At 39.6% G+C, this 15371-nt stretch overlaps 2 protein-coding genes across 7 annotated transcripts; both read right to left on the reverse strand.

The window, feature by feature from the left end:
- Positions 1–1124: 1124 nt before the first annotated feature.
- LOC144478395 (CD151 antigen) lies at positions 1125–9989 on the reverse strand. Of its 2 annotated transcripts, none has more exons than XM_078196233.1 (6): positions 9654–9989; positions 9133–9351; positions 6969–7151; positions 5612–5824; positions 2131–2338; positions 1125–1261 (listed from the first exon to the last, which is right to left on the reverse strand). In XM_078196233.1, exons 1-6 carry the CDS (start codon positions 9714–9716, stop codon positions 1203–1205), a joined length of 945 nt encoding a protein of 314 aa, XP_078052359.1. In that variant the 5' UTR covers positions 9717–9989; the 3' UTR covers positions 1125–1202. The 2 variants fall into 2 exon arrangements, with proteins under 2 accessions (XP_078052359.1, XP_078052358.1); XM_078196232.1 differs by having other exon boundaries at positions 1192–1321.
- Positions 9990–10991: 1002 nt separating this feature from the next.
- Elp4 (Elongator complex protein 4) lies at positions 10992–14858 on the reverse strand. 5 transcript variants are annotated; one of them, XM_078190211.1, is made up of 6 exons: positions 13266–13588; positions 12917–13084; positions 12211–12830; positions 11925–12137; positions 11727–11858; positions 10992–11219 (listed from the first exon to the last, which is right to left on the reverse strand). In XM_078190211.1, exons 2-5 carry the CDS (start codon positions 13068–13070, stop codon positions 11748–11750), a joined length of 1098 nt encoding a protein of 365 aa, XP_078046337.1. In that variant the 5' UTR covers positions 13071–13084; positions 13266–13588; the 3' UTR covers positions 10992–11219; positions 11727–11747. The 5 variants fall into 5 exon arrangements, with proteins under 5 accessions (XP_078046337.1, XP_078046320.1, XP_078046328.1 ...); XM_078190194.1 differs by lacking the exons at positions 10992–11219; positions 13266–13588 and adding exons at positions 13906–14044; positions 14136–14858 and having other exon boundaries at positions 11229–11858; XM_078190202.1 differs by lacking the exon at positions 10992–11219 and having other exon boundaries at positions 11229–11858; positions 13228–13586.
- Positions 14859–15371: the final 513 nt, after the last annotated feature.

Consider the following 15371-nt stretch of genomic DNA (forward strand, 5'->3'; position numbering starts at 1 on the left):
TACTCCACTGGCTTGTCCAGACTTTTCAACTTCTCTACGTCGTGCTTCTTCCTGGACATGGTTTGGTTTGGCTGCGGCGCTTTCCTTTTCGGATGTGTTCGATGGCGACTGTCGGAAGTTCTGGGAGCCTTGAAGATCGGTCTCAGAGTCCCTATAACTCTGCTCCGGACCCTCAATGGCTCTAGCAGTTCGTGATCAGGCCAGGAAGCTACCACCGGCAATCCGCATGCATTGTGCATCCCTACCAATGGCACGCCTATGGTCCTGTGTTTCTTAATCTCCGGAAGCATCTGATACCTGTCGCTGAACTCCCAATTGCGGCCGCTGCACCTCGCGTTCTCCTCGTACGCCGATATCTTCTGACCGACGTGTCCTCGCTCCAGGTCGATCGTTCCCCATTTCCTATTCAGCCGGTTCTCCTCGCCCTTGAAGTGGCAGTTGGTCCCTCCATTTTCCTGCGACTGTCCTGATTTCAAACGACCCATGGTCATCGACCTAGAGCCAACCTTGTGGAAGTATTCATCGAAGTCGCTGATGTCGTCGTCCAATCGATGGGAGATGTTGTGCTCGCTTTTGACTATCCTGCGATCCAGCGTCTTCAATTTGGAGTTGATCTTGCCGGCTCCGGATTGAGCCTCGCGCTGATAGTCGCAAGAGTGGCAGGATCTTCTCGTAGCGTTCGCGGCGTCCGAGTGCTTCAAGAAACGAATTGGACGCGGGATTTGTTCGTTCTGAGAACAGGATACGTCGTTCGCGGATACCGTTTTGTAGCAATTCTTCTCAGGCTCGGAGATCGAGGACTCGAACTGCAGCTGCGGCGCCAAGGACCTTCTCAGTGTCCCCATGTTCTGCGCTATCGACGCCTTATAGTGTTTGATCGGAATGCTCCTGACGGTCCCGTTGTTCTGAGGCTTCGTCGTTCTACTTAGGCTTCTCTTCTCGTCGCTGAGTTTCGCGGTGTCGTTGCGCTTCTTCGAGTAGTTCCGCTGGAAAGGATGGTTCGGCACGTCGATCGCTCGCTCTTCGTACAGTTGGTCGTTTCGCAAGACATCGTCGAAGAGCTTCGACGGGTTCTTCCACTCCTCGATGATGCTCCGGTTGAATCTCGACACGTCGTTCAGCCTAGGGAGATTGCTCACGGTCTTCTTGTCTGTGTTCTTGACCTCGATCGCCGATTTACCCTCGCTGCCCTCTAGCCACCTTCAAGACTTGGCGCCGAACGTCGTGCCCGCCGCGTGCATCCGATTCTCGATCCCCATGCCTGCGAATAATGGATCAACGCTTTGGGTTTGGTGGATCTGTTGGTTCGAGTTCCCGAATCCTAAGATAAAGCAACAATTCCAAATAAAATGCTTGGTTTATTGGTGTTCGAAGGAGAACCAAGAATCAGTTGACAGAAAAAAATGTCTTTAACCTTTCGGCGATGACGCCACTTGATACACCGCGTGACTTATCACAACTTCTAACGTTTCTCCATGATGACTGAACTTCGCGGAAATGTTTACACTGTGCGGAGAACAAGTCTTTCGATTTTTTTTTCACGAGATGTAGTCTGATTCTAGTAGTTTTGTGCAACGGAAAATTAGAAAGGCTTATTACAATTCTCTCCAATTATCTCTCAGCTTGTAAACAGAAACGGATAATTTGAGAGGACGAGATATGAATATATGAGCCTTGCGACTCATCTTTTACAGTTGTTGGCAATTAGCAACTGCATAGTCGTATTCCTTATTCTCAAATTGTCCATTTTTGTTTTTAAGCTAATCGACAATATGGGAGAATTCACTTGCATACGCAAAACAAGGAAGGAAAAAAGAAGAGTGTTTAATTTTGTTCTTATTGTGACCTAGGATTTTGTTTGACAATGTATTTCACAATTTATCGCGCGGTATTAAAATTATTAAAGTGAAAGACTTGTATTTTTTATTAAGAATTATGTAATTTCATTAGTTAAGTATAGCTATCACAGATTCACAAAAGTTTCACTATGGAAACAATACGTGTCTGACGCGAAATACAGTCGATGACACGGTAAGAAACCGAGAAACGTGCGTCATCTTTGAAGAGTTAATAAACATGATCTTTTATCCGTAGACTCTTCAGCTAGGTAAAGTAGGGAAGATTACTCACCGAAATCATGATCGCTTTCGCTAAAAGGGCTCAAGGTTTGAGTGGACGTGAACGTCGATGCTCGGGACTTGGCTCGCTTGTAACCTCTCGAGCAGGCGAGAAACGTGGTCAGCAAAGCGCCTACTTCGACGAAAATCACTGCCAGTCCGACTGTCAGCAGTATCAATGCTTGGTCCTGCGTCCATTTCTCTAACATCTCCAGACAACCCTATAAAATTCAGTTTGATCGATAAAACATGACAAAATTCGGACGCACATACAAGTCCAATTTTCGAGTGTCTATCTTTCAGAACCTAGAAATCATATCCAGAAAAATCTTTGTTACCGTGTTAACCCCTCCTCTCTCCTTGCCGTACCATTTTCTACATGGTTGCAATGATTAGAAATTTTCTGACTGTGATCATGTTTAAAAAGGTGGAAGACAATTTATATCTATCTTACATCTTCGTACACGTAGTGGAATGTTTAAATATTGATGACAAGAGGACAGAGTTTCATTTTGACTTAAAAGAACGAAATAATATTCATATTTAACACTTTACCGACCAATCATTCAGCCGTAAACATTTCTGTTATTATAGAGTAATTAAATCTACTAACATTTTTATATTTTCATAAAATTGACATTATACAATGTTATCTAATTTATTTCAAAAGTTATATAATAATATTGAACCTCAGTAATAGATAAAAAATTATTGGTTGCTATGACAACAGAATCACAGGTCTACTGATCGAGGGACACCCTAGAAATCTCCATCACGTGTCAGACTCGTCAAAGTATGGCAAGGGGTTGCGCGCCCGCACTTAGTAAAAAATTTAATGTCTGAAAGAACTTTTCGCTTATCTGTCAGATAAGTTCATGTATCAACAAACTCTCCAAGAACTTTTTACTTCAGAAGATGTAAAAAAATCGTGCTCGCAGCACAGAGCAGCATCTTCAAGTCAGCAAATTCCAGAAGACGTAGTCATTTCTAAAGACTATAGCACAGAAAAATTCCTACAGGTTCTACAATACAGACAACATTGATTAACGTGTTCGTTAAAGAAGAAGCACCATCAATTTTTTTTCGGGGAAAATTTTCAAAATTCAGACTTATTTTCAGATCATTAGACCCGGACGAAAGTCGCGTCGGACACGCACGCTACCATTGTCCCTATATCGAATTTTCCTCCGGCGAGTTGTATTCAATTACAGATTAAAACTGATCGTTCCATATAACGCGGTAAAGCGTCACGGAGAACAATTCCACGTGATAACGTCATCACACCCGCGGACAAAAGCGGCGGCATACGATGACGTTTCAATCTATATTCGATTTCTATGTGAACGCGTGAAATTTAATACTCACCGCGCACAAAAGGCGGGAAAACTTTCTCCCCGCTGATACGCGACCAACTTTGCACGCTCTCGCCCGTTGCGTTGAGATTTTTATATATTTTTTTTCGTTTGCAAGCGCCGTTCTCATTCCCAGATGCGATGCCGATTGAAACGATACACTCGACGCGCTTTTGCGCAACCCGCATCCGATTGGATTTCCCTTAGGCGGTGACATTTACATGCGGGTCATTATTGAACGTATGCGTGTCTGGTAAAGTGCGTCTATGTGCTCTAAACTGTGTAGGCTACTTTCAACAATGCGTACCAGAGGTGATCGATTTTTAGAAGTCAGTTTGAATACTTTTTGGTAGCACTGTCACGATCGAGAAGCTTTTGAAAGATCTTCAGTGAACGATACTATAAATAAAGGTTCGTACATTCATAAACGAAAGTATTCGGACGTTTACGCTTCTAACATTCAACTAATGCAATATATATATGTTAAACTAAAGCATTCGATATAGTATGACACATATAATAAGATATGTGTCTTAAGACTGCGTAAGCGAAATTAAAAAATATTTCAACATATATACCGTTTTTACAGTACATTTATCACAAACATGTAACAGAAGAGACTCACAAAAGTATTTGAACAGAACATTTAATAGTTATTTAACCTCTTCAGGGACACTGCCACGCATGTGTACGTTTAGTTTTCTTAAAATTATGATTATTCTAAGTGTAAAGAAAATAAGAATCAGTTAAAAAACTATTTACTACAAAATCTCTAAGCGATACTATAAAAATTCATCCCTGAAGAAGTTAAATTGAACGATTAAAGGTTTTCGTAGGAAGTTGATCTACCGTTTGTTTTTATAAAAACCCTAAGTCTGTTTTTCATTCGATGGACTAACTTAGAAGTAACATTTGCATTTATTGATTGCTGAATTTCAATAATATTTCGTTTTAACGCTTCTTTCGAAGGAATAACCGTATTTCTTAATCGTTTTTCGACTCGATTCCATAAGAGTTCAATGGGGTTTAAATGGGGACTTTGAGGTTGATGCGACAACACGTGTGGAACGTTATACAATATCTATTCTTTGACTATTTTAGCGGCATGCTTCGGATCATTATCCGTCTAAAACCAATAATTGTTTGGTAAATTTAATTTTAATACACTGTATTTTAAGTTTCCCCGAAAAATTGTTAAATACTTCGTTTTGTTCGAAACGAAGACAAATCAATATAGATCCACCATTATGTTTTATTTATTATTATTATTATTATATCTTTATTAAGATCCATCCTTTGTTATGTGTATATTACGATTTCAAATGCTTCAGCTTAACATATATATTTCGTTAGTTGAATTTTAGAAATAAGAGTTCGAATACTTTCGTGTATGAGTGTAGTTGCTTACGTAGTTCGATATTGTTATTTATATTTCATTCTGTAATTTTATTTCAATTCTTCGTGCTTTTATTCAATTTAGATTAGTCCCTTTTTTGCACTTTTTATTTGGGATCTATCCTAATCATAGTGTATACCAGTCGGTTTTGTGAAAATCATTACACCAGATAAGGGTTAAACGTGGTCCTTTAGTCGTAATTTATTGAAGGTAAATGTCACGTGTATCTTTAAATATAAATATTTTAAAAGCCAAAAATTTCTTCAAGGGGCATCGTTAACATCACTGAATGCATCCTAATGTCAACTATAATTACAAAAATGTATAAAAATACCTAGACTGCGGATCGTATACATTTATATTATATATATTTATATATATTATTTATATTTGAATATTTAAAAAGAAATGTAATTTTTAATTAAAAATAGACACAACTCAAGGTTTTTCCTCGAGTATACGCAGCGTTTTTTTCGGTATCCCAGTTTTTCTATTAACCTTTTCGCGCCTAGCGCTGCATATATGCGGCATCCACTCGACGACTTGTGATTTTATTGATATATTAGATTAATCACTTGTTGAAGTTTCTTAAAACTTGTTAAAATATCTTAAAACTGTTCTTTGTTAAAATAACGTCAAAACGTATTGTGCAATAAACTTCAAGCATGAAAACGATCGCGAATTCTCGTTCAGTGAAGGTACTTCGGCGGAGGGGCCTGTCGTAGCGAAAGGGTTAAAATACGTACCGCAGTGTGCCGAGCGTATTGGTGTTCGGCCGGGTTCAAAACCTGGCAGAGAGTAAGATTGGCAGGTTCGGGGTTGAGGAAGGAGTCTGTCTCGTTGGCGTTGTTCAGGGTGCAGCAACTGAGAGGCACCACTAATTCTCTTCGTCCCACTTCCTGCAGCCGCCACCAGGAGGTACCGTAATTGCTGCTTCCGTTTATGCCGCAGCAAGCAAACTGAAAAGGTCGACGCAATTTACGGTATTCGATGTCGGTGGGGTGTGCACAGTAATTGCTCTTTCTGCGATACGGTAAATCGTGCGAGCACGTTTCGGGTAAACGCGGACACTCCTCCCTCGATAGACCGGATCGCCTGTTGCTTCCTCTTTGACTCGTTACGAAATCGTCTGCCGTTTAACGCCGACTAATTGCTGGATTCGCGATCCAAATTCCGTAAAATGCTATACGATTCCACGTACATAATTTTGGTGGAATTTCAAAATCGGTATGGAAAATTCCTTTCGCAGCGACTTGCTCATTTTCCTTGGGATCCTCGATATTTTTCAAACGACTCGATGACTTGACGAATCTTTGATTTCAAAGTTGACTTTTTCGTAAATATTCAAGATGGCCTTAGAAAATGTGAAAACAAGAATGACGATTTTCTACAGTTTTGACAACAATTATTAGGTAAACTCTGAAGATATTAAGAGAATTTCTGAACAACTTTCTATTTTGTGCAACCTATTGAAATGACTGAAAGAGGAAAAACAATTTCACCATTATATTTCTTACAATTAACGTAGACGGTTTTTATTTTGCATAATGATCCGTAAAATAGTGATCATTTAATTTAGTGTTTAATTTTGCCGAAGTGATAATTTTACACAGCCGGAAGAATAATTGGAATTATACTGGCATGCACGGAAAAAAAGATTTTCGAAATAGTAAATGGATTATAAATATTTTCTTCTGCTCATGTAATACAGAATAACCAATGAACTTTTTTTTAAATAGGAATTACGTACTAAATACTAATTCAAAAAGATTTATTTGCCATTCTGTATGCGTGAGAAGATATGAACTATTTCAAAAATCTATTTTTCCTAGCTCTGCTGGCTTGACTTTCGAAAATTGTGACAAGCATTGACGAGTATTATAAGATTGTTAGTGGAATAGGGTTGCAACGACGATGACGTTAAAACTTGATAAATAATTCCAATATCTGAGACACGAATGCAGATCAGAAATTGGTGAAGCTTATGGTGTCTTACAAGGTATGGAACAAATAGCCTACGAAGGTTGTACACTGTTTATACCTTGTTTGACGAATTGATCTTGGCGTTACTTATCGTATTACCTGACTGTAACTGAAACCTACCGTGGTCTGCGCGAGATCAAGGGCTGCCGTGAATTGTTCTCGACCAGGAACTGCATAGCTGCGCTGCAAGGCTCGTATCAATCTCGCTGGTCTCACGTCGATGCCCAGGAGGTACGGCCAGAAGACGACAAGAACACAGACGGTGCATTCGCTTATCACCAGCAGGACTATTATAATCAGGTACTGGAAGCGCAAAAACGAAATTAGACGATGCTTTGCACTCGAGTGACGACTCTGAGACGTCCCCAAAAATTGCTTTATTATTCTATAAGATAATTCTAATAGCATTCGACTTGTTTGTATTTTAAAAACAGTTAAAACTGCGAAAGTTAGCAACAGGCTCAATTCCACATGCATAACCTGCAATAAATCATGAAAAATGGAAATACTATAGATCCGGAAACATATTGGACTTCGAGTTATGGTAGCATCGACTGCAAGGGGTTAAACCTCGGCAGCTTTTCAAGACAGAATGATTTGGTTCAATTTGAGAGCAACTATTCTGATTTAACGGGTGTCTAGACGCTAATGAGAGTCACTGTATACATTAAGTTTATAGTCCTGAACGGTCACAGCTATGGATCCGCAGAAAAATGGTCGTACGCGATTTTATTCTATCCAGAGCAGTTCCACAGCGCGAATGCTGAGCGCGCGAGCGACAAGAACCGTTCACGAGCGGTGCACGCGTTTATTCCGCTAATAAGCGGCTACTGAATAATTACTGTTTTTAAATGATACACAGGATCGCCCTCCTTCTGTGGGCACGCGTGCCTGGATTTATGGAGATCCGTTTCCGGGCAGCGACGCGTGACCGTACACCGGCAATGCGGGAAATCTGGTTTTACTTGGCTCCGCCGAGCAAACTCATCGTCAGGATTCGACGAAGAACCATGCGCATCGGAGGGACCTTGGTTCTTCCAGCGATTAAAACGAAGGGCTCGCTACAGCTAACTCGAAAACCTGCAGACAATTCTGCGTGGTGCTACCTTCGCATTGCTTGTATCATTATAGAACTTTTATTTACTGTTCTTCATCTACGTCTTCATTTCAACAAAATTACTAGTTAAATGTTACTAAATGGTCCACAGCACAACAAACATTTTGCTTACAATTGTAATAATGTCAATGGACAGAGATGTTACAAATTTTTTAATTTGAAAATTGCAGATGTACATTTTTTATATTTGCTAATTGTAAACATATTATTTATGTTTGCAAATCGCTAATATACATCTGGCAACACTTATGCCGATATTATTCGTCACCTGGGCAATAAATGATGACTTTCAAATCCATTTAGGTATTACATGGGTAATACATTTTTAACCCTTTTGCTGCCGATCAAAAGAATCGTGTGTAGCCGAGCAATTGTATAAAACTCGTTTAATGTAGTTTGATGAAATTTCGGAAATAAATTACAAGAATTTTGTAACACCTGATAATTACCAATTTCAAAAAGGGAGTAAAAATAAGAAATAAAACGTTGGAACAATATTTTTACAAGAGTAGCCCACAACAATATATCGTTTTTTGGTACTAAGAGTGTTAAGGTCATCTTTCGACCTCTGAAATTATAATTACATATAAAATAGATCTCTAAATATTTTATCGCAATTGAAAGATATATCAGAAAGACAATCTTTAGATGGACTACCCTGTACAAATGATTAATTGTAGCTTTAAGAGAGAATCAGAAAGTGTCCTTAATCTCATTCGAGTAGGATATTGTATAAGAGGCTAATTGTTTACAATCGCAAAATATCTTTCATTAAATTAAAAATAAACATGCTTCGAACAGAAATATTGACATTTATCGTGCTTTGTTCCACGCGGGCCTAGAACAAACTCCTCATTTATCTTGGAAACTGTCTAATCGGTTGATGAGTGACATCAATTTCATCGGCGAACTCCGTCGTTTCTTTGAGCAACCGCATGTGGAAAACTCCGATAGGACGGATGATTGCGCACGCCATTATATGTACACCGACGAAAGCTGTGTGTATGCGCAGAAAAAGGGGGTCACTTATTTACGAAAACAACGATTATAATTACTACAATCCTCTGGCGAAATAGTACTGACGAACGAGAAAGCTCCGAATTCATGAAACTCTGAAATTTAAATGAAAGCGACGCGTGGTAATATTTTAATCAGGGGATGTCTCACAGAAATGGTAACGCATCGATTGTAGAGACAAGTTGCCCAGCATCCGAGCAGCCCCGTGAGCGTGATTAAAAATCCCAGTCCAACGACTGCAAAGGCCAAATAATAGAACAGTGGTTGCTCGGGTTGGATGTCGCCTGGTCCCAATAAACGTGACACCAGAATTCGCTCGTCGTCGGCTAATAATAGTGCCCCCAATGTCATTAAAGCGAAACCCGATATCTGCAAGCCAAAAAATTCATTTTTAATACCTGTTCATAATATTCGTACCTCCGAACAATCTACATAATATAATTATCAATCAATCCCAATCTTCGTAAATGTCTGCAAATGTCACAAGACTGAGGGGTTGAACAATCTACATTCTCTACATTCTACGTACATTGAACAATTTCTACATTCGTTAAAGTCGCAATGATGCTAACGCGCTCATGTTAAGATTCCGATAAGTTTTACAAATAATTAGGAATTATTGGATCCGAGGATGGCAGCAGGTTTAATTAATACTTTCGACCATGACTCACCAAGAAAACGACATTCGTGCAACACACGAAGACCCGCGACAACGCGAAACCCTTGGATTCCATTTTCCAGCTGTATCTCAAAGTTCCATCGAGCCGATCGGGAGGATCTTTTCCGGACACGGGCGACGATCGGTCACGTTAATCCCTCGCGGCAACACTCCATTAATCGCCAGGCGGAAAACGGCGTTGACCCGCGTTGAACCGCTTCGTAGTGGAGCGCGAGTTCTTTCGATTTCGAGCGGCAAACAATTTCCAGATGTCACTTTCTTCGAGCAATTTCGAAGCGTACGTGCCCGCGTTAACCGGAGAACTAAAAACTTGCCGCGTGATACATGGTTCCGCGGTGCTTGTACGAATACTAGGCATCTGTAGGTGCGCTTGCGTTGCGAGCCCTCATGCGCGACCGACCGGATGGAACCGGAAGGAAATAGAAAGGCACCGAACAAAAAAACTGGAGGGGCTGAAATGTCCATATGCACATACTTGTGCGATTGTTACAGATACGTGACATGTTTGTCGAATTTCACCAAGGGGAGCTGCAGTGTTTAAAGGCAATCGTCACGGACCAATACGACCCACCCCCTTCTCATCCGTCGAGCGAGTAACGCTATGCTTGTCGTTCACTTTGAGTCCTGGGAAAAAGATCAGATATAAGAGGGGGATTAATAATAATTCGACTACGAATTGTTACACATGATAAACATTTTCAGAAAATATTGCAAACAGATATTAAATAGAAATCCATTTCTTCGTTTTTTAACTTTATCTTCTCCTTTTTTGAAATTTGTACTGTTATATATAGTTTTATAAAATACTTTCATTTTAACATTTCGCAATTTCATTTTGAAAATATACTTTTCACGGCATCTGGAATCTTTTACGTTGGTTGTATGATTCGTTCAATTCTTAATGATTAGCGTGAAAGCTACTCAAATATAATTCTTATTTATGGTAAGAGAAGCAAGAGAAAGCCTAAATGAAAAAATTTAGGTTACCTTTCGAAGATGAAAAGTAGTTCTCTGAATGATAATTTATAGTCAAAATAAAATTTCATTTAGAAAATAAGCGATAGGATTTACAAGTCAATCGAATGAAAATAGGGTTTGAAAACGCGATAGGTGGTTGAGATTTTTATTTATTATTTGCTCTATTTTTGTTTTCATACTCTTTGTATTAATTCACTGAACCCGGTACGGAGAGGATTTTATACGCGGCCACGGTTCAGGGGTTCTTATATCTAAGTGAAAAAAATAGAGGCGTGACTAATTAATAACAGGGAGAGTTCGTTAGACTGTACCGCTTGTACTATCAGTACAGTTCTATTTATTATACGCGAGCTTTCTGAATATGTTTCTATACATCGACAGAACCGTATCTACAGTAAAAATTGCAGAGCTGGTAAATGTGTTACGAGTATTATTGTGAGTGTTCACGGAGCCTATCTCCTGCTGTCTGAATTAATTCGCGCGCCGCAGTATGCACTTCTGGGTAAAATAGTGCGAATAGTGCATGGACCTGCGAGGAACTGTACACCATCGCTATTCTAGGAGCAGGCAAAGGTGGAAACTATAAAAATTACAAGACGATGTATATTAAAATTACATAATACATATGTAAAGATATTTATTAAATGCAGTGACTGAAAAAGGTATTGGCACGCCTTTTGAAACGGTATAACTTTCTTAAAACCGTACTAGATGACTTGAATTTTGTTAAGACGTTAGAGAAACAAGTTTACTATACAGTGACTTATTTTAGTCGATGCAGTTTTATTGAAATCTATCGATGTTGCTAGAGAGCAAAAATCGTAGTTAACTACTACTTTTGATCAACTGAGACGTTCATACAATAAAATTTTCAGCATACGTATAAATTAGCGAGTTCTACAAAATATATTTTAAAAATTTTCGTTATAGGTTCAGATAACAGAAGTTGAAAATAACGAAATTTTTCAATTTAATTTGAAGAAAATCAAATTATTTAGTCCAGTTTTAAGAAACATTATTCTGTATTAAAAGGTGTGCCAATACCTGTTTTATCCACTGTACTTTTGTACGCAAAAAGTATGTTTACGCATTGTACAATATCAGCTTTTTAAAAATCCAATAAGTTTGAGCGGGACTGACTACCGCATCCTACGTTCGGTACAATTTCATCTTGCTCCCTTTGCGCGGTGTCTCCCATTTCTGATGGTAGATGCAGCACCTAGATAACGGAATAATTATTCAATTTATTCTTTTAGTGGTAGAATTTTTGTGTGAATATAATTACCTCGATGACGAATGATTTACGACGCAATCTGAACACTAGATCTCTTGCTTCTGGATTGTGACTGGCTATTGTGTTTAACGCGGGTAACTTCCTAAGGTGTAATAAACCATGAAAGTCTTTAAAGAGGGGACTACTTTCCGTCTTCGAGCCCATAAACGATTCTAATCGAATGGCGATGTCCGATAAATGCTCGACTTGCTGTACGACGGCGCTCTAGAAAATTATGATGGTTCATAATCTGATATTTGAAAAATTTTATTAGAACCATGTTTTGTGATACACTTACTGAATTATCTAAGCAATCTACAGGCACTGTTACGACGCCAACAGCATAAGAGTACCTTAGAAGTACTCTAAAGAGATATAAAAATTTTAACAGGTCCTGATTCGATTTCTCTTCTGTATCACTGAACCATAATCTGGATCCTAACGAATGAATTGCAATTCTTAGGATCTGCCTTTTCGCAGGCGTCTCCGAAATCGAGTATTGTCCGTTATTTATGGTTTCTTGAATGCATTGTAATACTTTTGAGTAGGATGAGTTCTCAAATGTGCCATCTTTTGTGGGGCAACTGTCATCATTCCATTGAGTTATATCTGCTTTTTCGATTGTTTCTCTGTCCATTTTCTTGGTAAGATCGTAGAAATGACCAAAACTTTGTCCTTCACCTGGAGAGGAATCAACTGCTTTCATGTTCTGGTATCTCCAAGCAATCTTCATTTGTTCGTCTAAATGATGCATTTGACTGTTTGACTTGGTGTCGGTTATAACTGCTGGCATCTCTGATACAAAGCGAGCTATTTTTGCATCTTTGGAGGCTATTAACACCGGCTGTTCAGTGACCACACCTTCAGCTGCAAAATACTTTGTCATGACTTTAGCATAAGTACCAAACTGGTCCTCCTCTGAAAATAAAATTTATTTTATATATAATAAAGTTTCCATACTGTACGCTAGTACCTCTAAGAACACCAAATAATTAACTACGTACCAATAACAAGCAGCGAACCAATAGGTAATCCACCTCCTATTATATGATCCAAAGAAGGAATTCCAGTTGATATAAGAAGTTGTGAATTTTTGATTGAAGGTTTTGTTCCTGGTATAAAAGGAAACCTACTATTCTTTGCAGCACTTAGATCCATCTTATCTATTTATCCTTAAACAAATAATACAATGATATAAACATTTTGTTTTGGAAGCATTATTTGTTACATACTTAGAAGAAAAAAAGTGTTCAATTTATTTTCTAATGAAATTGATTTTTGTATAAAACAGTAGCGGAAAGTCAATAATATTTACACTCAACGAATCTACTGTAAAAAATTACGATTATTTACATTAAAGCTTCTTTCACGTGTCACTACAATCGCTATTTACGATTGTAGGTTATGTTTGCAACAATTTTACGATATATTGGTTATATTTGTTATATTGTAATAAATCGTACGAGCAACATATAAATTTGAATTCTTAAATTCCTAGACGGAACGACTATATTATTTTAAATAAATGTAATTCCGTAACATAATGCAGGATTTATCGACAGCATTTCCACTTTCAGTTGCAGCGCGTCCAACGTAGGTGGCGACAATTGCACGATAATGCAATTGGTAGGTGACGCTTTTTATAGTTTGTAAGGCTTCTGCTAGAATGCACTATTCGTATCGCTGCACGCAGTTACAATTTATCTAATAGACGTTTCCTATGCACATATATCTGACTCTCAGAGAGCATTAACTCTTTTCGAACTTCCGAGACGAAATCAATAATTTCTTCTACAAAATCTATATGCTTCCCTGTTGGATAAAAGTAAAATTTGATTCATCATTTCTGAATACAAAAGCATGAAAGTCGACGTAGATTTAAATGCAGATATCTTTCTTCTATTAACAAACCATTAAGAACGTAGAAGTTTTAATTATTACGAAGGAAATAACGCGGCAACGGGTTAATAAGAATTAAATCATAAATCCAAACCTTGAACGTTGCTATCACTGTAAACAACGTTTATATTATCTTTTGAACAGCTTAACATCGGCTGCTCCGTTTAGAGGCGACGAGTCACGTGTCATCAGTAGCATCAACGATTAACCAAAAGTAATGATTCCACCGGGTGCTACAAGCGTGCAATGCGAAAAATGTGTTCTGAGAGAAAAGTCAATCGAAGAGGCATTAGGCAATATAAAAATTTCCGACAAACGATTTACTGTTCGTTCGCTGCAGGCATAGTTAATTCCAAGAGGCTTGAAATATTAATTTCGAAAACTGCTCGACGCCAGACTACGGAAACGCGTCCTTCTGCTAGAGATCACGGTGAGCGGAGGGCGAGCGGGGAAGCAAGGGGAAAGAGAATGAAATACGTGAGTTCGAGGGAGAAAAGGAAGAGACGGAAGGGGGCAAGCGGGGAGGGGAGCCGCGTGAGTAACCCGTCTCGTGCATGTTAGATTCGAAGCTCCGTAGCACGGGCAGTTGTGCAAAGCCGGAGAGTGCGGAGGTATCCGGCGAAACACAGTGGAACCCCTCCCTGTTACTACACCATCTTTCTCCCCTTCTGGCATATTCCGCTCCGACCGTCTTCCTTCAGCTTCCCCCTTCGGTTACCCCCACCTCAAAACCTCCGGCGTTCCCCTCTCTCTGTTCAGCACACTCATGCCGTTTATCGACCGTCTCGCTTCCGCTCTCGGTCTTTTCCTTTCTTTCCACGGGAGCACGCTGCCCTCGCTCAACTACCTGTTGTGACGTCCAACGCGCACTCGACGACGCACTCGGACAATCGAAAAGATTCAGCGCGCGATCCGCTGCCGTTTCGCTGTATATACTGTCTACATGGAGCCCCATGCTCCCCTTCACGGTCGTACGCCGTGGCGCGGCGCGGCACGCTGCAAGAAAGTCTTCCCGTTGTCGAAGCGTGTGCCCGATCCATGAGCCAGGCCCGATATTAAACTGCGAAAGGCTCGTCGAGCACTCCCACCGTCCCGGCGTCCCTCTCGCTCAGACGACAACACCGGCGACCGAGAAATAGTCAGAGAGAGAGAGAGAGAGAGAGTGAGAGAGAGAGAGAGGGAGGGAAAAAGACAGACCACCTTTTATGCAGAAGTTTTAGTTGCACTTTGGCAACCAAAGAGGGCATTCAACACAGATTTTAGATCTTACTAAGACAATATTGACTCTCACAATGTCCGAGATGGTTCGAGACGCAGCGATATCGGCATCGATAAATCGCGATGCTTTTCTGCAAGGATATCATAGCTAGGTTTGTCGTTGAAATCATTTATGGTTGGACAAATCTTTGTAAATCTGTTTTTGTTATTTTTCTTTCGCTCAGGTAAGTATTGGGATACGAATTCAACGTTTGGGATCTGTTGTTTATTCAAGCCCCCTTTGAAAAGATTTGTCTCGAGTACGGAACAGATTTTCAGTGGGACTTTAGCGTAAGTATAGGG

Source organism: Augochlora pura, chromosome 2 (assembly GCF_028453695.1).
Source record: "Augochlora pura isolate Apur16 chromosome 2, APUR_v2.2.1, whole genome shotgun sequence".
NCBI lineage: Eukaryota > Metazoa > Arthropoda > Insecta > Hymenoptera > Halictidae > Augochlora > Augochlora pura.

Bases quoted from the DNA above. Each gene is read 5' to 3' on its own strand.
- LOC144478395 (XM_078196232.1), bottom strand. From the start codon at position 9,716: ATGGAATCCAAGGGTTTCGCGTTGTCGCGGGTCTTCGTGTGTTGCACG. The intron at 2,339-5,611 runs GTACGTATTTTA...TGAATTTTATAG, and splicing joins AATACGCTCGGCACACTGCG to GGTTGTCTGGAGATGTTAGA. The intron at 1,322-2,130 runs GTGAGTAATCTT...GCTTTATCTTAG, and splicing joins CGAAAGCGATCATGATTTCG to GATTCGGGAACTCGAACCAA.
- Elp4 (XM_078190211.1), bottom strand. From the start codon at position 13,070: ATGGATCTAAGTGCTGCAAAGAATAGTAGGTTTCCTTTTATACCAGGA. The intron at 12,831-12,916 runs GTACGTAGTTAA...TTTTATTTTCAG, and splicing joins TGGTTCGCTGCTTGTTATTG to AGGAGGACCAGTTTGGTACT. The intron at 11,859-11,924 runs GTAATTATATTC...TCCGTTATCTAG, and splicing joins GTAAATCATTCGTCATCGAG to GTGCTGCATCTACCATCAGA.